Source organism: Perognathus longimembris, chromosome 5 (genome assembly GCF_023159225.1).
Source record: "Perognathus longimembris pacificus isolate PPM17 chromosome 5, ASM2315922v1, whole genome shotgun sequence".
NCBI lineage: Eukaryota > Metazoa > Chordata > Mammalia > Rodentia > Heteromyidae > Perognathus > Perognathus longimembris.
This window is the reverse complement of record NC_063165.1, coordinates 87,633,378-87,658,708: the sequence shown is the minus strand read 5'-3', so window position 1 is coordinate 87,658,708 and position 25,331 is coordinate 87,633,378. Positions and strand designations below refer to the sequence as shown.

Here is a 25,331-nt window from a genome sequence, read left to right as displayed (position 1 = left end):
ATGGAGCCCTGGGTTCGATTCCTCAGCACACATAAACAGAAAAGGCCAGAAATGGCGCAGTGGCTCAAGTGGTAGAGTACAAGCCTTGAGCAGAAGGAAGCCAGGGGCAGTGCTCAGGCCCTGAATTCAAGCCCAGGACTGGCAAAAAAAAAAAAAAAAAGTTTTATATGTCCATTCTCTAATCATAATATTTCTTAAAATTTTCTGTAACTCACAGTAATCTAATTTCTGAGGTTTCTAAATGATTTAGGTTTTAAACTTAAATATATCTTCTAAGTGCTTAGGCAAAGAATCAACAGTTTCTAATAGAAGAAAAAAATATATATATGGTATGCTTCTTTCATATAATTATAATACTGAAGACTTTACCCAAATGGGAATTTTCAATTGAGCTTATATAGGTTGTATATGGATTTTTTTAAAGACTTGTGTGTTAGTATTAAGTCATTAAAAATTTTTAAATCATTGTATATTTTTTATTTAGGTTTGCAAAGGTGTTTTAGTTCAACAGTTTATAAGTATAGTTTATAAGTACAGTGCATCTGGGTCAGTGTTACATCCTCCAGTCCTACTCCCCAACCCATGCCCTCAAGTTAGTGGGTTCATTGTCACATGTGTACATTGGATATAAAGACTATATTCTTCTACCCTTCCTTTTTCCATTCATCTCACTGTGTATTTAAACCTTGACTCTCTAATCACTAAGACATGTTCTGAGCATTTCACTGACAGAAGGATGATCAACTCTTTGACAGCATGGCACAGCTAGAGTAATAGGTCAGCATCTTAAGGATGTGTTTGTTTTAAGCTTCAAAGGGAGAAAAAGGAGCTATACTCAGAACGGGAGCGGAACCTACAGGAACTTCAGGACTCCATCCGCAGAGCCAAAGAAGACTGTGTTCACCAAGTGGAGCTGGAGCGGCTGAAGACTCGGCAGCTAGAAGAGGACAGACACCGGCTTCAGCAGCAGGTGCTCCAAACGTGGATAAAGCTCACTGGCTTAGGTTGCTAATCATATGTATTATACTAGATTCAAATTTACTTAATGTCGGATCTTGTTTTCTAAGTTAAAGCTTGAAATAATTTTTTTCTCTTATAACTATGTGAAACTGTCCTTTATTTCAAGCAACTACAATGTAAAATCTTTTAGCAAGCATAGATACTCTTGAGGCACTGGACCAAATTCAGTTAACACCAAATTTTATGAGAAAATTCTTTATTGCACATACCAATTCCTTACCTCAGTTTGCTTTCTGGCCCAGAGCTCAAGGCAGCCAGTTATTTAGAGAAGCCACTAATGGCTAAGTCACCCAAGTACAGTGGGAGTTTTCAATCTCTTAACATGCTAAAATTTACTGTCCACACTGTTGCTCTTGTTTTTCTCTATTCTCATCTTCCATGCAGTGCGCTTCCTTATCTATTAAATGTTGAACTTACTCCAAAGTCAGGTCTTGCTGAATAGCCCAAGTTGGCTTTGAAATTAGAGACATGTATGTACTAACACACTGGCCTTCAGGACAGACTTACTCTCTACTAAAATGTATGTCCATGACTTCAGAGAACCAGTACATCTGGTACTTTCTCATGTATGTATTTAAGACCTCTTTTACATTCTAGTCTCATGAATTAGATTGCCTTTATGATATCCTAGATCTCTTAAAAGCATTTTAATCCAGTTTGATCTTCCCATCTGCACCTTCCTTCCATAAGTGTTTTTTGTTTTAGTGATAGGCTCATCCAGTTTCATGTTGCAGCATATATTTTTGAGATTTTAGACTTGTGACACCTTCTTAAAATCTTTCTATATTTTCTACCATCCATAGTTAGTTAAATAGAGATGAGAATCGTTGCCTTAGCTCCTAGCATCTGCATCATTTGGACACGAGCTGTCTCTCTAACCTTATCTCATTCTTTCCTCTCACCTGTGTATTCTCCAGCCACACTGGCCACCGGGCTTCACGTAGCCCATGCTCACCTCCCCCACAAGATCTTATGCACTGGATTTTCTGGACCCTGTTCTTTTAATGTTGTAATATATTTTATTACAAAGATCAACTACAAATACATAGAAAGAAATTTATAGCAAGAAAATCATTTTGACTACTGAGTTCTCTGCAATATTGAGTGCCTTAGAAGAAGGTGGAATTCATAAAGCTTTAAGAAACAAAGCTCTATAGTCAAAGATTCCATTTGTTCATATTTGGAGACAACATAAAGATATACCAGAAAATAGAGCGCTAACATGGATTTTAAAAAGAAAGGAAGAAATGATCGTGGATATTAAATACAGTTAAGCTAAAATTACTAAAACAATTATTCAAAGGTGAAAGCATTTAACAAAGTTAATTATTAATAGAAAAACAAATATACTCACATTTACTAATCTATGATTTTATTCTTAAACTAGACAAGTCAAAGTATACATACAAAATCATTCATAGTGTTGTTGTTTATGGGGCCAGTGGTTCACACCTGTAATCCTAGTTACTTAGGAAGCTGAGATCTGAGGGTCATGGTTTGAAGCCAGCTCAGGCAGGAAAGTCCATGAGACTCTTAGCTCCAGTTAACCACAGGGCCACGTGTGTCCCCCCCGTTCCACCCCCCCAAAAAAACCTGAAATGCCTAAACTAACTTGAATGTTCAAGAGAAACACAAATTATATCAACATATTAGAATATATTTTTAACTGTAGCTCTGTGCACGTAAAAATAGAAGTGTATGAGAACACAGACATTTATGCGTGCATATGCGTATATATACATATATATATATATATATTCACACACATCATCCTGAGCATTAACAGTATAGTATTTTTTTTTAATTGAAGCTGGTTTGAACTAACATCCTTGTGCTTGCTAGGCAGGTGTTCTGTTTGAGCCACAATGTTAGCCTTACTGGAAATTTTTCATAAAATATAATAAATCCATATAGACAACTCTTGAAAACATCCAGAAAATGAGTGTCAGTTTCTTCACAACTTTTCTGTCTACATCGTGTATTTTGAAATCTAGTTTTTATCAAATACTAATTTTTAATTTAAATTTAAACACCTACTTTTGAAAAATAAGATCAGGTTAAAAAATTAAACCCCAAACTCGAAAAATAGACACTTTATAAATACTAACAAAAATGAGGACCCACCAGGTCCATATTTATGTTTCCTCTTGTCAAGTTACAAGACCTGAGTTCAAATTCCAGTACTGCCAAAGTTAATAAATTGATTTTTAAAAATTATTTCTATTGCCTTGTGGTAGTTGTACAAAGATACACTTTGTTCCTTTATGAGTACAACCTTATTCATTCTTTAGTTTTCAGCAAAAGCACTACTTATCTCAAGATCTCTTTGAACCCTGCTCCCGAAGTCTAGGTCTAATACTTGTTAAATGTTTTCATAGACTATTACTTTCCTATTATTATTTTTGTTTTTTTGTTGTTGTTGTTTTTTTTTTTTTTTTGGCCAGTCGTGGGCCTTGGACTCAGGGCTTGAGCACTGTCCCTGGCTTCTTCCCGCTCAAGGCTAGCACTCTGCCACTTGAGCCACAGCGCCGCTTCTGGCCGTTTTCTGTATATGTGGTGCTGGGGAATCGAACCTAGGGTCTCGTGTATCCGAGGCAGGCACTCTTGCCACTAGGCTATATCCCCAGCCCTATTATTATTATTTTTTTTTTTATTTTTTTTTTTTGGCCAGTCCTGGGCCTTGGACTCAGGGCCTGAGCACTGTCCCTGGCTTCTTCCCACTCAAGGCTAGCACTCTGCCACTTGAGCCACAGCACCACTTCTGGCCGTTTTCTGTATATGTGGTGCTGGGGAATCGAACCTAGGGCCTCGTGTATCCGAGGCAGGCACTCTTGCCACTAGGCTATATCCCCAACCCTTTCCTATTATTTTTTAAGGATATATCAGTTTTTAATATTCATTAGCATGATAGTTTAATCAATGTCAAATTGTTTGCCTCATAGTAGTTCTTGTGGTTTCATAGTTAATATATATTTGGAGCCAAGCCTAATTGTCAGCAGTGATTTGACTTAAATATTTGCAGAGAAAAAGAGTTGAAGCTATTAAAAATTAAGTTTATCTTTCTTTTAAAATATCACTGTAGATTAGATAAGTCTGACGAGTACCTTCAATGAATTGAGTATCTTCTGTCATGAGTAGCAGTTAACATAGCAGCTTATGGGTCAGTGCACTTTATGTGGTTATAAATATGAATTTGATTGTTGCTATGAGATTCTCATTTAAGATGTGAAAAACTTGTAAAAGTAAGCAGTTATTCAAGGAAGTTGTAATATTACGTTTATTACTTTTTTGTTGTTTAAAACAGAAAAGAGGTGCTTGAGAATGGTTTCAACTTTGGATATTACAAGAATTAACTTCAATTATATGGAAATATAAAACAGATCATTACCTTAATATGCTAGGTACATATTAATTGCCACTGTTCTATAAGTATTTTAACTTTACTTAAATCTTACATCTCAGGAAAGAGATGAGTTTTCTATCATGGATAGTCATAGTACAATATGACTTGGGAAAGTACTTTAACAATCTTTACATTTAATAAAAATAGAATTCTCAGATTTGGAAAAGTCTGTATGGCAGTCTTCCCCTCCCCCTCATCTGTCTGTCTCTTTTCCTTTTTCTTTTCCCCTCCCTTTTAAAATTGATGAAGTGTTGACTGCTTTCATTAGGGCCTGATTTTAAGGTTAAGGACATCTCAATCATGTTCTTGCCTCTACTGACTAGCTCACTAGGCAAAGCTTGTTGGAATTGTTTCACAGTGTAGCTCTTTGACCTTACCTTCTTTATGTTTTAAAAATGATATTGTTAATCAGTTGATTTATTGAATTTTTAATTAATGTTTTCAATTTCTTCATCTATATATTTTCTAAATTTTCTAGTGTAAATATGCCTTAGAATTTAAAAAAGATTGAATTGAATTCCATATAATAGCCATATGATGGTTTTTAAGTGGCTATAAATACTTTTTTAAATACAGCTTAATGATGCTGAAAATAAGTATAAGATTTTGGAAAAAGAGTTTCAACAGTTCAAGGATCAACAAAACAACAAACCAGAAATCCGTCTCCAGTCTGAAATAAATCTTCTCACCTTGGAAAAGGTACCGTGTCTTTTTTTGTCACTTTATTTAGCTAGTTGTGGTGACCACTTTGTGAAATCAATAAGTAGTATGTGGATGTACAGTACAATAATAATGTTTCACCGTAACTTTCTAATATATCAAATAAAAATATATCAGGAATGGCACTGTGAAGATTGACTTTGTTAATTACATTTGATTGCAAACAGAAATAAAGGCATTTATAAAAATAACAGTTTCAAAACACAGGCAGGATCTAGGAAGCAGGAAACAGCAAGTGTCCTGTCAATCTGCTTTAGGATGTCTCTGCTAAATGCCTCTGATGCTACATGTCACTGGGTCCTGGATCCTCTGATTCTAGATCATACTACCGCACTTTCAGATTTGTGTATCACTCTTGTAGATAAGATTCAAATCACAAACTAGCTCTGTAGCTTTTTAGCTTAGAAGGAATATCAATTTCATTTTGTTTTTTGTGGTTTGATGTCAAGGCCTGCCTCTCATTTTGTATTGGGATTCTGCTACAAACAATGTTCAAGGGCTAGGCATTTATGAAATATATGATATCTACTAGGCATCCTTAGTCTGAACATATATATTGACATCTGAGAGGAAAAATAGGGCCAGCAAAGTAGAGAGTGCTGGGGAGTAAGTCTAGGGAGCACGTGCAAAGACTAGAGATACTGTGGGCTAGCGCATATAGAATATACAAGATAAAGTTTAAAGTCATGACAAGGAGCTCAATGTTTCTTTTTAATCTTGATAGAGTTAATGACGGGAGCAGGCAACTCCCTCACTTTGGTTCAAAATCTAGCTGTGTTACTATGGCCAAGTTCTTTTACCTCTCTGTGCTTCTGTATCTTTTAACAGGACTAGTAAGGTTGATTAAAGAATTATAGGAGTTAGTAGTTCTAAAATGCTTGGTACAGAACCTGGGACACCATTTTACCACACCTTTTACATATAAACAAAATTTAAGTAACTTGTGGCACACCATTGAAGTGTATTAAGTAAGAGTAGTTTGATTTTTTTTTTTTTTGGTCGGTTGTGGGGCTTGAACTTAGGGCCTGGCCACTGTCTTGAACTCTGTTGCTCAAGTTTAATGCTCTTCCACTTTGAGCCACAGTGCTACTTCAGATTTTTTGGTGGTTAATTGGAGATAAGAGTCTAAGGAGGACTTTACAGCCCGAGCTGGTTTTGGACTGTGATATTCAGACCTCAAGGCATGAGCCACTGGTACCTGGCCTACTTTGATATCTCTCTCTCTCTCTCTCTCTCTCTCTCTCTCTCTCTCTCTCTCTCTCTCTCTCTCTCTCTCTCTCTCTCTGTGTGTGTGTGTATCCAAGTGTGACTTTCCTTAAATACCTTAAACAACTGGTTTTCTAAAACCAAAAATTGTTAAAATAATAGTGTTTAACCTTTTTGCCCATCTCTTTAGTATCCAGATGATAGAAAACACCTGCTTTTGTAGTCTGCTGTGCTTACACACATCCTGTAACCTTTGGAAAAGTCCATTTTATACTTAAAAATGAATGAAAGAGGAAAAGACAAGCAATGCTTTAGGATTCTTTTGAAAACCATTTTGACCTCCCAGAACTTTGAGGTTAAAAGCCTAGACTTAGTGATTATCACAGAGTGTTTCGATCTTAGTTCTTATTCATGTAGCTCTTATTATTATGTATATCTTAGTTCTTATTCACGGAGCTTACTGTTTCTGAGCCTGTCCTCTACCAGGGTATTTGGGGGACTTCGTATTTCTTAAAAACTTGGTAACATTCATGATTTCTTCATTTTTGGCTGTCTCTATATTTCTTTACAATGAGTTAGAATCAAGGTGGACATTTCTCATTCCTTTTTTGATAAAACCACATGTAAAAAAAAAAAAGAATCTCTGAGTCTGTTAATAGTACCTACCAAAAATATTTAAGTAGTTATTAGACAGCCCTCATCGTTTAAATAAATGTCAAAATGTTTTCATTTGACCTTGGGGAAATTCAGACACCAGATATCAAAATTATAACTAGAGCTTTATCATAGTCATTTCTCATTGTGGCCTGGTTGCCTGGATAATACACACCATACAAATAAATTATAAATGACTTTTTAAAGTTTACACTTTTGCTAAGAGGATAAAGATCATTAAATATATTAAAAATATTAACATAGTACTTAAGAGAGAAATGGTTAATTATATTGCTTCGATATTCAAGTTAATAAACTTCTTAGCATGTAAAGGGCCTACTAAATTTTCTGAGGACTTATCAGCTCTTCTGAAAATTCTTTGTAAATCTTTTTGGAGCCAGAAGAGGGCAGAATTTTATTTCTTAAAAAGCAAGAGAGCTAATTCGATTCCAGTCTGGGAACAACAACAACAACAACAAAAAAAAAGCAATAGAGCTAAAAGGGGAGACAGGGGAGAAAAAAGCATTATGTCGAGTTAAGAGCTTTTCTTTTTTCCTTATTTCCCAATTTTTTTCAATGTAACACACAAATGTTCCCCTTTTGCCTGGAAAGGGTGAAAAATACCATTAACAGTGATTCAATTTTACTAAGTAATTCTTGATTTTTTTTATATAAGAAATTATTAATAGCTTTGTGACTTTCTTTTACCTAGGAAATGCTTTTTAAATAGTTTAAAAATAATTGGTACTTTTAAAGACATAAAACATACAAAGCATATCACTTAGGAGAGCTTACACAAATTGAAGATAGAAAAAGCATATTAGAAAATAGTTGTTTTTTTGTTGTCAGAGACTGGAATTCGCACTGGCTGATGCTCTACCAATTGAGCCTCACTTCAAACCCCAAAGATTTTTTAATCTAGCTAATTTATGTATTGCATTTAAGAATATTTGGTATCCATTGTGTGCCCACTCTGAGAGCAAATGGGAAAAACAGGAGAGAAGAGAATAAAAGCTATGGGCATTGGTGGCTCATGCCTATAATCCTAGCTACTCAGGAGGCTGAAATCTGAGGATCATGGTTCAGAGCCAACCCAGGCAGCAAAATCCATGAGATTCTTATCTTCAGTTGACCACCAAAAAGCCAGATGTAGAATTGTGGCTCATATAGTAGAGCGTTAGCCTTGAGTGAAAAACTAAGGGACAGTGAGCGCCCAGGCTTTTAAGTTCAAGCCCCAGTATTGGCACACACACCAAAAAAAAAAAGGAGCCGGGGGGGGGGGCTTGAATTTTAGTTTGTTATGAAATTAAGGAGATGACTCAACAGTAAATAACTGTGAATAATCAATCATGTACAAAAGATTATCATAGAAACCCTTGACAGTTCTCAAATTTTGGTGTTGCGTATTAGAAGATTTAAAAGAGCCTCATGTAGAGGTAGAATTCAAGCTTTAATATAGATAAGCAGAGAAGGAAGAAAATTGGCAGGCCCAGAGTACCTTGGGAAAAGAGCATACAGAACATAGCAAGATAGTGGATTTCCTCTTGAGGAGTACTAAAAAAGTAGTATGGAAATGATGTTTCCATATGAAATGAGCACCTTGAATCCTATAGTCAGAGGAGTAAGCATAATACTGTAGGCAAAGATCTTTTAGGAAAGAGTGAATTAATATCAAGTTGACAGGATTTGTGGACAAATTTGAAGCTGGGGCGACAAGAGAGCCTCAAGATGAATTGAGACGAGCCTGGGCTAAAGAAGTGGCAGTGGGAATCGAATATAATAAAACTGAAAATATTTCAAGCAAGAGATCTGTCATTCCTGTGACATACTGAATGTAGAAATAGATTAGAAACAAAAATAATGCCATATCTCTAGTAGAAAGCTTGAATTATGGCTACCAAAGTAGAAATAGGGAAAATGTAAATTGTAATAGGGAACCAGTAAATGCTAACCTATGTTTTTAGTCTCCAGTAGTCTCTAAATGACTCTAGGTTCTTAGCTGTTGTTCTTGTAGGAGTAGCTAACTTGCCTCAAAGTAAATTACTTCAGTCATGGCCCAACGAAACCTTAAATAAAAATACAAGCAGAGTGTGGTGTTTCATGCCTGTGGTCTTTGCCCTTTGGAGGTTCAGTTAGGAGGAGCATACATTTGAGGCAATTCTGAGTGACATAGCAAGAATCTGTCTCAAGAAGCAAAAAAGAAGTGGTAAAATGGCTGGGTACCAGTCAGTGGCTCATGCCTGTAGTCCTAGCTATTCAGAATCTGGCTGAGATCTGAGGTTTGCAGTTCAAAGCCAGCCTGGGCAGGAAAGTCCACGAGACTCTTATTTCCAATTAATCACAGAAAAAGCCAGAAGTAGTGCTGGGCCTCAAGTGGTAGAGTGCTAGCCGTGAGCAAGAGGAGCTTAAGGACACCTCCCAGGCCCAGTTCAAGGCCCAAACTGGCCCAAAAAAAAGTGATAAAATGAGTTAGGTGAATAATGTTTGGTTATTAGATTTGCTAGATAGGTTTTTATTTGTTAGGTAAAACAGTTGTGTGTAGAACTATATATGTATTTAAGTTATTGAGAACAACTGTGCGAATGTGAATTCTTTTAATATATATGGCAGATTTATTTCAATAAAGCTGGTCCATCAGACCTTTCTTAGGTCCATCCACAATATACTAGACCTTGTCAAGGACCCATGAACAAAATCTGTTCTGTAATGGAATGCTATTCTTTTATCCCACAGCTATACAAAATATTTCTTAATCTTCTGAGGTATGGCCTGTTGTTAAATTATCGTGTAAGATATATGTCTTTGGAGATAAATGGAGGAGATTATCTCCAGTAATCTCAGCAATATTATTCTACTTAAAATGCTCCAGTCAGGTTGTGAAATGTCAACACATCTAAATCCAGGCACTAGGGATTTATAAAACAGAAAAGATCTTGACTCCCATTTAGTCATGTATTACTACAGAGGGTGTTCTGGTCTTTTGTGAAGGAAGTTTAGCAGTCTGGTTTTTCTTTTATTTTCATATGAGTTTTCCGAAGTTGGAATTTTTATAGTGTCTTCATTTTTGTTTTCCTACCCAACACTGGGAGTCACATGTATGGGAAAAAGTAGGCTTGATATTTAAAAAAAAAAAAATTGAGCAGTTCAGAGAAACAGTGTTTTACTGTAATTCAAGCAGATTATATGTTATCACTTAATAGTAAAACTGTCTGTAGGCTCCATGGATTTGTTTGGTTACTTGGTTTGAAACACTGAGAGAGTACATTCCAAAGCATACCCACATTGGATTCAGTTCATGTCCAACAGAATGCCTCCTACAAGTATAAATAACCATATTTTAATTGAATCACTTTAGTTTCCTTTATAGATTAGAGGAAAAATAGAAAGTTAAAAACTAAATGTATGTTATTATGGAACATTATTTTTCTTACTCTTGGGCTTAAATTTCTCGGAATAATTTTGACTTTGTATTCTTTCTTAGTAAGTGGTTTTTTGATCAAAACATTTTACTGTTTCCTGTGTTCAATAGTTTTCCCAAAATATGGTCATTAAAAGTATCTCAGCTATCCTTATTATAAAACAAATTTTCACATAATGAGAGAACTTCAAAATGAAATTTTGGTTTCTAAGATATAAAGTGCTAGCTAAATTGGAATGCTAACAGTTTGAGCTGCTTTTTGTAAAAAAGTAAATGTACTTCTCTTTCTCATTCCATATAATGTACATATGTGAATACATTTATAGTTAACTGTCTGGAGGTTAAGACTAATTTGGTTCTTTTTAGTGTAGGCTGCAAGGCAATAAAAATAAGACTGTATTTTAAACAAGAAAATGTTCATGTGCCATAATATTTATAGTAAATTATATAACAGTTTTAGATGATGTCGTATGTTACACTATATAAACTCTTTTCTTAAGCCAGACTCTTTGTATATATTATCTTTCAGTGATTGTACACAGTGGTATAGTGTTTCACTTGATACGATTTTAATCACTGTTAGGTTGAACTTGAAAGAAAATTGGAATCTGCAACTAAGTCTAAACTCCATTATAAGCAGCAGTGGGGACGAGCTTTGAAAGAACTTGCCAGACTTAAACAGGTATGTGGTTTATGGCTTATTCTTTCTGTCTTTTTCCCTGTTTCTTTACAAGTTTTCCTGTCTGACAACATTTTTTATGTTCAGATGTTTGCTTTTCAATATCCACTGCTATTTTTTTTAAGTTAAGAGCTTTTTTAAAATGTGTTATATATAAGATCCTCCTTTTTTATCATTAAAACTAAGACCTTTAGATCTTTTTTATTTTTAATCAATTGCCAGTTATCTTTCAGAAATAATTCCTCTTACTTTTACTTATAAACAAGTACTTCTTTCCTCCTTAGTATTACCCTTACCATTGGCAGTGCTTTGGGAGAGGGGAAGCATCTTCTCAAAGTTAAACACATTTAAAAACATTATTCCTGGGAAGACATAATGATTCAGTTAAGAAATCAACTAACAGCTTATACCATGGTATGAGTTTACTTGAGAATTCTTGCTTTTTTTTTTTTTAACCCCTCCAGCTAGTGGCTAATTTCTTCAAACAATTAAGTCGCAGAAAACATGAGCAAGTTGTTTTCTTGACCTAAAATGTTTTAAGAACTAGCAATGGTTCACTTTTTAAAATTTTGCTTTTTATTATGTGAGTTGTATTCAGAATATTAGGTACATAGTGAGTTTTGGGTTTGTGTTTTTCTTAATTTGTCTCCGTTATTATTGAATGCTATGGCTGTCTTTGGGTGATGACTGTGGTGACACTTACCACCTTTGTAAAGGACTGCCCAACTATGTGAAGTTAGCACATGCTAATGTGGTATGTAGGTGAGTTGAAATTCTAAGCATTACAAATGAAGACAGGGTAGATATCCAATAAATATAAAATAATACTATATACAGTGAAAATACAGATTGTGTATCTCTTATTCAAAATGCTTGGGACCAAAAGTATTTTGGATTTCATATTTTTAAAGCTCTTTGTTTCATATACATTTTTATCGTCTAGGAGAAGATTGGGGCTTTTTTGTTTCGTTTTGTCTTTTACATTTCTGTGTGTTCCTACCCAGACAATGAGGGAAGGTGGAGTGTACTACTTGTGACTTTTTATTGGCACTCATAAGGTTTAAGGCTTGGATTTTCAAATTAGAGTGGTAATGTGTGTTATTTTAATATTGGCAAGGCTGATAATGGACATTATTGTATTACTGGGTCATCCTGTATTAAAGACACTGCACTAGGGTACTGACATAAGGAAGACATAAGCCTTGCCCACAGTTTGGAATTTAGTAATAAGGCAGTAGTATTTACTATGCATATAGATTACTCGGGAAGGGGGAGAACACACAGGACTTAGAAAACCTGTCATCGATAGATAAGCACTAGATGAGTAGTCGGAATTTTAATGGTGAAATTAGGTGTACTTAGGGAAGTAGTAGGGAAATACAAACATAGTGAATAGCATGCTCGTCACGAAGTGTAGTCTCATAAAGTGCAGAAGATACCATTTTAGAGCTTACTCTAGGAACGTAAGTGGTAGCCATGGGAATACAACACCAAGAACATTCTTGTCAAAGATAATGCCAAGGGCTCAAGCAGTAGCATCTGGAAAGTGTTGACTGCTGGAAATATAGTTGTTAAAAAACCAATTGGAGTGTGGGAAAGAGCTAAGACTGAAAATGTGAACATTTAAATTTTTACACAAATTCTGCAAGTAGTAAGATAAACGCATCTGTTGAGAAAATGATTGGGCTAAAAAAAAAAAATGAGCCTTTGCAGAGATATTTGAAGCTGTGTTAGATAGAACCTAGAATTCTTAATGTTAAAGATGAGGGAAAGCTAATGAAACACAACAACTAGAAAGAGTTAAAAACAAACATTATGATGCTGAAACAGTATTAATGGTTTGCTATGTGCCCAGGGATAAATAAGCCCTTCTGATTTTTTTTTCATTTAATCCTATTAAACATCTTTATGTAGCAGGTAGTATCCCCATTTCATAAATAAAGAACCTGAGACTTGAATTTAGGTTGCATGTGGTCACACAGGTGGTTAAGTGATAGAATTAAACTCTTTAACCAGAATTCAGGCCGCATCCCTTTAATGATTTTATTGTTTTAGTCCAAAGAAACTATGGAGTGAAAGCATTTCAAGGAGAATGAAACAAGAAAGACAAGTGTATTGAATGAAGTAGTTATGAGTTAGTGAGGTAAATGCCATAATTGATATTATCAGACCAGTGATCATGAAAACCAAAGTGACTAAGATCACTTAGAAGAAGCTAATTCAATGTCATGATGCCAAGATACTTAGGTTGCAGTAATGTGCATATGTATATATTGTAGGTTACACTCTTTTTAAAGTTGGTTGTGGTGTGTGTGTGCATACATGAATGAGTGTGTGTGCACAAATGTACCCGTGGAGGTGAGGGGGTTGCTGGTCCCGGAGCTTGAACTCAGGTCCTCACTGTTGTCCCTGAGCTTATTTCCACAACAGTAGCACTCTACCACTTGGGCCACAGCTCCACATGCGTCTTTTGGTGATTAATGGATGATGAGTCTAGCAGATAATTTTGCACTGGCTGGCTTTGAACCACTGTCCTCAGATCTTAGCCTCTTGAGTAGCTAGGATTATGGGTATGAGCCACTGGTGTCCAGCAGAGGTCGTTTTAAAACATGAGTCACAATGTTCTAAATGGTATTGCCCCAGCTCATAATTTGTGTTCTGGCTAAACTGGAATGCTGAGGTCATCTCTTTTAAGAAGATATTGAATGTAAAATAGTCATCACCTCCTTTTTTTTTTAAATTAATTTTATTGCCAATGTGATGTACAGAGAGGTACAGTTACATAGGTAAGCTAGTGAGGGCGTTTCTTCATTCTCCTTAGCATATTCACCCTCTTGTTTGCTCTCTTCTGGATTCTTTTACTCGTCTACTTTTAATTTATTCTTTCTACTATCTATTCCATTAAAGCTTTGACAAGTTAATTTTCATATGCCTTCTTTCTCTTGGTATAGGAAAGAAAACTGTTAAGCTAGTGGTTCTTCAAAACTTTTAGACCCCGTGAAAAGAAAGTAACTGCTCAGTCTTGGTGCAGGGTTGTTTGTTGTTCTCACATTGAGGACCATTTTTATTCCTCATCCCACAAACATTATGCTTTAGAAGCAATACTGTAAACAAATTTTAAGGTCACTAGGAATCATTGATGTTTTGCAGACCATGTTTGGCATTATGACGCAATAATTTCATAAGAAAAGTAATAAACCCTGGGATCTCTACAGTGAATTATGCTCTGCCACTAGCTGTTTTTGGAAGATTAAAGTTAATAACTTCACCAAATCGCTACCTTTCATCTGTGTGAAAATTGCTTCAAATTTTTCCTTAAAATTCTTTTTATTAAGACCACATTTATTAGGTTTGGATGTAAAACTGGAATTGTCTCTCTGTTTTTGTTCAGAGAATTGTTTGTGCAACTTCTTGTTTAAATTGGATTAGTACCATGTTAATTTTACATTGCCTCTGGTGAATAGCCACGGGCTATAATCTCTGCCAGTAATTTGTCACATCAAAATCCTCTGGAGGGTCATACAAAACATTTGTGTAGTATGGATTAGACAGAGAAAGCCATATCTGAGATTGTTAATAAATGTTAGTGACAAAACCCAGCTGGTAAAGCTTGGAAATAAGATCTAATGCTTGGTAGCCATTGCCAAAAGAATGTCTAAACAGAGATTTCCATTACTCAGAGGTGACCTAGTAAGTCAATTTGTAAATTAAAAAATCATAACCTAATTATTTAGAAGAAAATTTAACTTCTGATTCACAACCATAAAAGTCTGTTTCCAAGTTGTGAGCTTTGTGAAGGTTTTCTTTTATAATCAAGACAGGAATAGTTGTAATATCCAAATAAGTGTAACATAAAATGAGTCCTAACTTAGGAAACAAGGATATGATACCCTCATATTTGGAGATTGGTGTCTTCGGACAACACTAAAAAATAGACTTGTTAGATACCTTGTAGACAACTTTGTTTTTTCTTAATCCCTAATTTGAAAACACACTAGAAATATTTTTAAATTCAAATACTAAAATGAAATTGATCCACAAATACTTTATCTCTTAAGCCTTAAGTTGCAGATAACATATATAAATATGTATGTGTATATATATATATATATATATATAAACATTGAACACTATAGAATGTAGTTTTATATAACCAGAATAAGGGCTTCTGCTTTTTTAAAATAAATGAATCATTGTTGTAAAATAGAAATTTGTTGTAGAAAACATAACATTTTTACTGTGTCAAATGTATTAAAGCTAGATTTGTTTGTTCCCAGGGCAGGAAACAGAACTAAGATTGTAGGTAGGATGTTGGGTCCCTTACCATATTTGTGCACAGTAGATCTGTTTAAAACTAAGCTGATATATTTAGTTAAAACAACACAGACTTCATCGGCTGACATCAGCACTATCTTATCCAGCTTCCAGCTTATCCACTCAGGGTAATTAATTTGATTAATTTATAAGTAATTTAGCCAAGGATGGGATGTAAATCTTGGTTTAAGAAAACAGTTGGAGATCCAAGTCTTGGTTAAAAACTGTGTCTTGAAACCATCCAGGCCCTCCTACTGAGTTGTCAGCTCTGGGTTATTTTCAGAAAACTTTACTTGAGCTCCTTAGTTTAGTTCTACGTTTTCCCACAGACTTACATGGTATGTGTGAGTGGGAGAGTAAGTAGTGGCTGCTTTTTAGCCGCTGTTTAGTCTAGTATATGTATGTTTACATCTTTTCTCTGGATTTATAGGCCGCCAAGGCAAAATAAAGATTATACTTACTTGATTGAGGAGACTTTAACCCAGGGCACCTGGCAGTAGAGAGAATTTCTTTCATTAACCTCTGAGTTTTGCATATATGTGTGATTATTGTTAATATTGCATGCTTGATCTAAAATTCAGAGCATTTAAAGAATTTTCTTACATGTTTCAAGTTTTATAAAGTAGCCTAAAGCTAAATAAGCTGTTGACATGAAGTCATACTTTAGCTTACTACAAAATGCAAATTAATATTGTTCTATACAACATTGAAAATAACAAATACCAATATTCTATGCCCTTCTCAGCCAGAGATAATAATCTGATATATTTCTGTCTGAATATTTTCTCTTCCTTTTAAATAATTACTATGTTACTGAAATACAAATTCCAGAGAGATGATTCTCACACTTTTCTCATCGACCTTCTGCTTTAAGAACTACAATGCTGGGCTGGGGATATAGCCTAGTGGCAAGAGTGCCTGCCTCGGATACACGAGGCCCTAGGTTCGATTCCCCAGCACCACATATACAGAAAACGGCCAGAAGCGGCGCTGTGGCTCAAGTGGCAGAGTGCTAGCCTTGAGCGGGAAGAAGCCAGGGATGGTGCTCAGGCCCTGAGTCCAAGGCCCAGGACTGGCCAAAAAAAAAAAAAAAAAAAAAAAGAACTACAATGCTTTGGAACTGTGCAAAGCAGCTTTCTCAGCTGCATCTTCTCTCCTCTTTCCAGTGGTAACCATTGTCCCAAATTGTATTCAGTTATCATGAATCTGCTTTTCATTGTAAGACATCTTAAAATGTATCTGTAAGCAGCACTGCTTCATTTTTATGATTTTAATCTTCCTGTACATTGAATCATTCTCTATAAATATACCACAGTTATACAGTTTTGTTGTTTTTGTTTGTGGTACTGGGGCTTGCACTCAAGGCTTCTGTCTTGCTACCATTTTAGCTACTCTACCAGCCCATCTTTTTAATAGAGCTTGTTATTTTCCCCTAGGTTTTCTTACAATAAAATAACACTGAATATTTCTGAATGTTTCTTCTACAAATAACGGTTTCAGAAGTGGAGTTTCTGGTGCTAGCAAATACCCTTTTTTTCTTCATTAAATAGTTACTAATTCTTTCCTAACATGGTGGTATGAGTTTCAAGAGACATTGCATAATTGTTCCTGTCCTTCATATCATTGCCAACATTTGTCTGTTACTAGAGGTCTTAAGATTTTCATTTTGATCACTTCAGTTTTCATTCAGCTTGTTGCTAATGAAGTTGAGCTTTTTTTTCATGTTTATTGAACACTTACATATTGCCTTTAAAGGAGCAAGGATAAGTAAGACTGACAGATGACTTTGTGAAAGTAAAGAAGTTCATGAGATCGAATAACATCCTTAAGGTATTGAAAACAACAGCAACCCTGAGACTTAAAGTTCTCTGAAAATATAAATATTCTAGCAGAAAAAGAATCTATCACAGCAAAGCTGAAATAAATGAAACAGGGATTTTTATAGATGAAAGCATTGATACATAATAGAGGATAATGAAAACTAAATGCTAAGCTAAAGGAAATAATGATTGTAGAAAAACAGTAATCAAAGTATTTCTTGAGTGAGAAATGCAAATAAAATAAAAATTCACAACAGATAGTATAAAATAGATGTATAACAATTATATATTATGTATGTTATCTTAGTTACTATTAACATATATGTGTGTGTATATACACATATGTGTATATATATGATATACATTTGTGTGTGTGTGTGTAATCGTAACTAAGAGCTGGTCTAGCCAGGAGGAGTAGTAGCACATGCCTGTAATCCCAGCTACAAGGGAGGCAGGGTTAGGAAGATTGTGGTTTGAGACCAGCTGAGGCAAAAGCTCAAAGCACTGTATGAAAACAAACTTAAAGCAAAAGGAATTATGGCTTTAGGCCCTGAATTCAATCCCCAGTACTGCTAAATCGAGGAGAGCTCAAAGCACTGTATAAAAAGAGAAATAAAGCAATTTTCATAGTTGATGATGAGCAGAATAACAATTCTGCATTTGTATGTACCTGGTGGCATAGCCACAAATTATACAAAGTGAAAATCAGTAAAACTAATGGGTTGTTGGTAATGACAGGAGATTTTGCCGTAACTTTCTCCTGAAAACTCTATCAACAGAAAATTGGTAAAGATACTATATTAAAACAATACAATTCACTATTGGCATATCTAGAAAACTTCATTGGAAAAGCTGAGAGTGGAGATTATCTTCTAGTGAATAAGGAACATTTAACCAAATTGCTCATATTATATATTAACATAATTTCTAATACATTTCACAAAATTATAATTCACAATGTTTTCTGATCATAATGAAAATAAGATGGAAATTAATAATAAATATCCCCAAGGATTCCATATTACTTAGCATGCTACCAATAATGGGCAAGTTAACACCACAGTGAAATTAGAAAATGTTTTTAACTGAGAAATAATGAAAGTATAATTGATATCAGTATATCAGCTGTACTAGAGGGAAATTTATAATTATAGTTGCAATGACAAAATAAACAAAATTTTTAAATCCTATAAATACCTTCTTTAAAAACCTACTATAAGCTGAGTGCTAGAGAGGATCACAGTTCAAAGCGAGCCCAGGCAAAAAAGTCCATGAGACTCTTACCTCCAATAAACTACTCAGAAAAAACAGGAAGTGGCTCTATAGCTCAAGTGGTAGAGTGCTAGCCTTGAGCACAAGAGGACAGAGTCCAGGCCTGAGTTCAAGCCCCAGGACCCGGGGGAGGGGGGGGAGGGGCAGGGGGGGGGGGGGGAGGGGGGGAGGGGGGGAGGGGCAGGGGCGCAGCGGGGCAGTGTCCTAGTTTATAAGGAAATGAAATGGAAGGAAATAAAAATTAATGAAATGGAGGAAAGTGTACAGTAAAAATCAACAAAGTCAAAGATTTTTTTTGACAGGACCCATGTTCGTCACCCTCTTTGTAAAAGTGTTTCAAGGACAGAAAGAGGCACTGACCACTAGTATTAGGAATCTTGAAAAGGGAACAAGATGAGAACTCCTAAACTTAAAAGAGATGAAGATAGTGCGAATAAGTAGGTGTGAGTTTGAAAAACCTGCTTATAGAACTGACAAAAAATATTTAAAGAAAATAAGATCAGGGGCTGGGGATATGGCCTAGTGGCAAGAGTGCTTGCCTCGTATACATGAGGCCCTGGGTTCAATTCCCCAGCACCACATATACAGAAAATGGCCAGAAGTGGCGCTGTGGCTCAAGTGGCAGAGTGCTAGCCTTGAGCACAAAGAAGGCAGGGACAGTGCTCAGGCCCTGAGTCCAAGCCCCAGGAACCAAAAATAGCTCAATTTTGAAGACTAACCAACGATCAATTACTTACCCTATCACATATCAAGACTTCACTGCCATAAGAGCTGCAGCCATCAATATATTGTGAAACAAATTCATACATACATGGACAGAGGTGATCCTGTGGAGTGGGAGAAATAATGTCTCCTGGAGATAGAACTCAGGTCCTCACGTTTGCTAAGCAGGTGCCCCTGCCACTTTGAGCCATGGCTCCAGCCACCTCCTTTGACAAATTCATACATACATGGACAGAAGTGATCCTGTGGAGTGGGAGAAATAATGTCTTCTGGAGATAGAACTCAGGTCCTCATGTTTGCTAAGCAGGTGCCCCTACCACTTTGAGCCATGCCTCCAGCCACCTCCTTTGTTTGTGTCAGTTCTGGGGCTTAACCTCAGAGCCTGAGCACTTTCCCTGAGCTTTTTTTTTTTTTGCTCAAGGATAGAGCTCTTGTCAACTGAGCTACAACTTCACTTCCAGGTTTTTGGTGGTTAATTGGAGAGATAAGAGTCTTGTAGATTTTTCTGCTTACACTGGCATCAAATCTTGATCCTCCTATCTGGCTCCTGAGTAGGATTGCAGGCATGGGCACCCAGTGCATTTGTTACTGTTGAAGTAGAGCTTTACTCTTTGCCTGGACTGTGAGCCTCCTTCTTTTGTTGTCCTGTGTTTTAGGGGACGGCAAGTGTACACATCTGCACCCAGCCAGCATGCTTCCTTTCTGGCTGGAATAGCAGGCAGGTACCAGTATTCCCAGCCACTAGTTGAAATGGAATCTTGAAAACTTCTTTTTCTCTAGGCTGCCTTCAAACTGATCCTCCAACTTCTGCCTTTCAAACATCTGGGATTACAGGTTTAGCTACCTTTCTAGCTGTTTAGAGCTTTATTGGGGCAAATCTTGATATACTATTCATAACTAGCTATGTAGTTGATCTAAATGAAGCTACAAGAGGTTACCATAAATATCTCCAAGAGTAGTGGAGTAGGCAGAATCAATTCTTAAAATGAAGAGCTCCATACAACATGCAATTGATAGAGAAACTTGGACCATTCTGTTCAATAAAAAGAAAAGCATGACAGGAATAGGAAATGTTGGCAATAATAATAAAAAGGTATTTACCCAGTCACTCTTGTGAACAGTAATTGGTGTGATTACTTTGTAGGCTGTTTGGCAGTATTTACTAATGTGGAAATTCCTATACTTTCTGTCCCAGCCATTTGAATACTACTGGTGTAACCAATCAAGATGCAGATAGACACATATCAGATGTCATGCATAGTAATCTTCACATCAGTACTATTTATAGTGTAAAATTGGAAAGTGGAATGAACACTGGAGTTAATAGATTGCATATTCATATAGTGGAATGCCTTCTAATACTATGAGTAACCAACTACACAGAACAATACAAATGAATCTTGAAGTCATTGTAAAGTGAAAGAAGTCCAGCACAAAGCATTAAATGCCACACAACCCTATGTAGAGCTCAGAACAGTCAAAACTTACCTGTGATGTCGGAATTCAGGTAGTAGGAAAATGTGACTGGGATTCTGATCATCTTTTCACTGGGTGGTAATTACATGAGTGGTTCACTTTGTAAACATGTAGCAAAATGTACTTAGTGCTCATGATTTTTTATTATAATTCATTAAGTTTACATTTTTAAAATATATAAAATCTGGGCTGGGGATATGGCCTAGTGGCAAGAGTGCCTGCCTCGGATGCACGAGGCCCTGGGTTCGATTCCCCAGCACCACATATACAGAAAACGGCCAGAAGCGGCGCTGTGGCTCAAGTGGCAGAGTGGGAAGAAGCCAGGGACAGTGCTCAGGCCCTGAGTCCAAGGCCCAGGACTGGCCAAAAAAAAAAAAAAAAATATATATATATATATATATATATATATATATATATATATATAAAATCTATTTTGACTAGGCTCTCACTTTGAAGTTTTGTTATAAAGAAAGAAAAACACTATCTGTAAAGAAACATGTAGAGTTCATGAGCCCTGTATTTAGATCATAGGATGTAAGGATATATTAGCAATTGAGACTAATGGAAGAAATTATGGAATATCCATTTTGTAGAACATTGCATATTTTTTAAGAATTTTATCTGTTCTTCTGCAAGAATTGTTCATTTCTTTTAAATACATGCTAAACTATATTATTTGACTCTTGTGAAGAAAGTGGATGTGTAGATTTTTAAATTTTTATTATTATTAAGGTGATACACAAAAGAGTTACCATTTCATAAGTCAAGTAATAAGTGCATTTCTTTAGGGACAGAATCACTCCTTCCTTCATATTCTCCTTTTTTTTTTTTTTAATGAGCCTGGAAAAGTGGGAAACCATTTTAGAGACAAAGTGGAAATTAGGGACCAGGGATTTTTTGTAGTTATTAAATTTTTTATATCTTAGCATAATCATTTGCTATTCACTGCTTTCTTTCATTTTCTTCCTACTGTTTTGTAAGATGATCTTTAAAATAGGATGATTGCTTCTTTGTGTTTGTTATTTTTAAGTAATTGTACAAAGGGTTTCAGTGCAACATGCTGCTCTCTGGCTTTAAACTTGTTAATCCCATGACATTTAGTTAACCTCAGTCACCAGTTGTATCATGAATGATTGTAATTGCAAGAAGACATTTAAATAATATCTAGAGAAAGTTTGGGATTTCTAAATTACATTTGACTCAGTTGGCATTTCGTGGCTATATCAAGTACAACCACAAGTCATTCTCTTATGAAATATATGTATATTTCTGACATCTGTCTGACTGTTGTTTCTTTCAAGAGGGAGCAAGAGAGTCAAATGGCTCGTCTTAAAAAGCAGCAAGAAGAACTGGACCAGATGCGGCTGCGTTACCTCGCTGCAGAGGAAAAAGACACAGTGAAGACAGAGCAACAAGAGTTGTTGGATATAAGAAATGAATTGAATAGGTATAATACTTAAAAGAGATTGCTTTTGTTTTACGAAATAAAAATTCTAATAGGGCAACCTTTTAATTAGGTCTTTCCTAATCAGGAAAAGTAGAGTTTTAGAGCTCAAGAGTAAAGTAGATTGTACATAAAGTATATTAAGATGTTAATAAAATTAACTTTCTTATGATTAACAAATTTTATATGCAGAAATACCATCTTCATTTAAGTCATCAAAGTGCTTAGTACACAGCTTTTGTTTGGTTTCAGTGCTGTGTATTCTCTATGTAGCCCAGGCTAGTCCAAAAACTTAACTATCCTTTTGCCTCTCTCTATCTGCTGAGGTTCCCAGGTTACTGTTACCTTCCATGTTCCTCCCATGTTCAAGGTACTATAATTACAATATTCTGTTGAAAATACCCAACTCCTAAAGCAGCACCTGCTTTGCATGCATGCCTCTTAAAACAGGCATTTATGATTTTAGATTTTTACTTTCTGTAAGTAATTAGATATAAAATTAGTTCCTATTCATAGTGTAGACTTTTCTTGATTAGCTGCACTGCTCCCAAATCTCTTTGGAATACTTAGTCATTGAACAAATTTAAAGGAAAAAAATATATTCAAATAAGAAAGATGTAATTACAACTTAGAAAGCACAAAGGTAATGAAGTAGTGGTGCATCTAATGACGCGCACTGTGAGCTGTTAGAAGACACGAGGTGGGGGAACTTTACTACAAAGTGAGTGCAAATAGAAGTGTACAGCATTGTGCGCACAGTATCACTAACTTTTCAGAAAACGCACATATATTCATCTTAATTGAAAGAAATTAAATATTACACATTTTGGTTTTCTGGAGAAAATTGAAGAACTTTATTTTCTTTACCAATACCAACTCTAAAATAGACTTTTCGTAAGTTATTTTTGTTTTGTGTTTGCTTAGATATAGTCTTTTTATATAGCTCAGACTAGCCTCTATCCTACCTCAAACTCCTAAGGGCTGGGATTATAAGCATGTACCACCACACCTACTTCTTTTCATGTATTTTTGTAACTAGAAAAATTTGTTTTTTAAACTCTATTTAATAAATACTCAGACTCTGGCTAGTCAAGTGATACATTGATTTTGGCTTTTTCCTGAAAATATTACTAAAACCTTTTAATCTTTTTAATTGTGCTGTTCAAACTAAAACAGTATTTGTTGCTTGCTAGAGTGGCTGTTGTTGTTTACTTTTCAGGTTAAGGCAGCAAGAACAAAAACAGAACCCGGATTCCAGTGTGATTGCAAGTAGAGGGCTGGGTGGTCCACACGGCTCTGCACAGGAGGAAGGCCTGGATGACTACCTGACCCGGCTGATAGAGGAAAGGGACACTCTAATGCGGACGGGTGTGTACAATCATGAGGACCGAATCATAAGTGAGCTGGACCGGCAGATCAGAGAAGTTTTGACTAAAAACAGTGCCAGTAATTAATAACATTTGGAAAGTCTCTATAGAGACTCCAGGCCTAAATTTTAATTTCATTTTAATACTCAAAAGTAGAGAAAATAAATATTTTTAAATGCTCCATTCAGTTTTTATAAGCTGGATTTTATATATTACTGTACAGTATTTATTTCATTTGCTTTATGCTACCTTTCCCATGCTGGTTTTATTTGTAATCACATTTTATATACTCATTTAAAATGACTCTTCACAGTGTTTCTCAGTTTAGATGGCTAACTTTCAAAACAGCTTTTCATTAAATTTGTAGGAGAAATGGCCTCAGTGATTTCCAGTTGTAGAGTTTTTTATGTTCAAGATTATATGTTGCACTTTAAAGATGCTGGTCTTATTCCATTTGATTGTAGATACCATAAAAACTGAGGCCAGCTGTTAATGTAGCTGTTTTTTTTTTTTAACTCAATTTTATGTGACCTGTCTTTTTCCTTTAACATGTACTATTTACAAATGACAAGCTTGAAAACAGCAGCATCAGTGCAGAGAAGCCATATCACAGACCGGATGGCAAATTCATCATTGTCTAAATGCAGTTATATGTTTTAGGCTTGTCTTAAGAGCTTTTGAATGTCAGATTGTCAATGTACTCAATCATCTTCTCTGTTAGTCTCCTGCTCAAGGCTGCAATATCTGCTTTTGTTCAATTGGAGATTTTTATTTTCTTTTCCAGTAATACAAATACTAGCTGTTAAGCCTTCTGTAATAGAATATGGAAACAGACATACAAAGGCTTTAGCTGGAAAAACAAAGTGAAGCTGAACTGGGTTTGTTTGATTTTTTTTTTTTTTACTCCCTCTAATATTAATCAGTCTTTGAAAAGCACATGCAATTACGTCCCTGAATTCCACAGTATCATGTCTATGTAAAGTCGAAGAGCTCCTTCCTGTCACGTTCTTCAGAGCCAGAGTTGGTTCTCAGCACTACAGCACACACACGACACAGAACTGACAAAGGTGCTTGGGAAATTCTCAAATTACATTAAGTCTATGTTTTAGGAAGTATTACTACTATCTACCACTAACTGATAAAACAGAATAGATTATCTGGTAATGCTAAATTCTCTATTACTTTCGAGTATAGTTATTGGAAACTAAAGCCCTATCTCACATATACGTGTGTGTAGGTATATATACTCCCTACTAATGAAGTTTAATTTTGTAAAAACCTGACAATAACAGAAGTTATTGAATGAGAGGATAAAGACTCAGTTAATCATAGCAGGAATTTGAGGTATGAATTATGGTTCAATATTTTCTGTTGTTGATTTTGTGCTGCAGGAATTGAACGAAAGTGTTCTTTGTGTTGGACTGTGTGATGCCTATACTGTTCGAAACACTAGAGGGGGCCTTAGATTTAAAAAAAAGAGAACAGACTTTTCTAAAATGGTTGTGTGGTTTATTGTACCTTCTGGAAAGCTATCTCTGGCTATTGTAACAAATAAAATCATAATTGTATGTATAGTTGAGTTAGTAGTCTGTTTTCGTGTCAAAACAAACTGGACAAAGTATTTGGCTCTTCCTTTTCAAGTCAATGTATTTTTATCTCAGTGCCTACATGTATAAAAGTTTCTAAAAATGAACTGAGTCTGAAATTTTAACAATCTTTTATAGTAATCTTCCAGCAACAGCCACACACATTAGTGAGTAGCATTTTCTGTGTTTACACTGAGTGCTTTGCCAAGTTGTTACAGGATGCCAGTGC

The 25,331-nt window shown here is 35.5% G+C and overlaps 1 protein-coding gene across 2 annotated transcripts in view; it reads left to right on the top strand.

The window, feature by feature from the left end:
• The window catches only part of Cep120 (centrosomal protein 120), a 58,599-nt gene extending 33,509 nt beyond the window's left edge, over positions 1–25,090 (top strand). For both annotated transcript variants that reach the window (XM_048347287.1, XM_048347288.1), the window contains exons 17-21: positions 809–970; positions 5,000–5,122; positions 11,005–11,103; positions 22,007–22,152; positions 23,369–25,090. In XM_048347287.1, the coding sequence (XP_048203244.1) occupies positions 809–970; positions 5,000–5,122; positions 11,005–11,103; positions 22,007–22,152; positions 23,369–23,603 (765 nt within the window). In that variant the 3' untranslated portion in view covers positions 23,604–25,090. The remainder of the gene's footprint in view (positions 1–808; positions 971–4,999; positions 5,123–11,004; positions 11,104–22,006; positions 22,153–23,368) is intronic.
• The last annotated feature ends 241 nt before the right edge of the window (positions 25,091–25,331 follow it).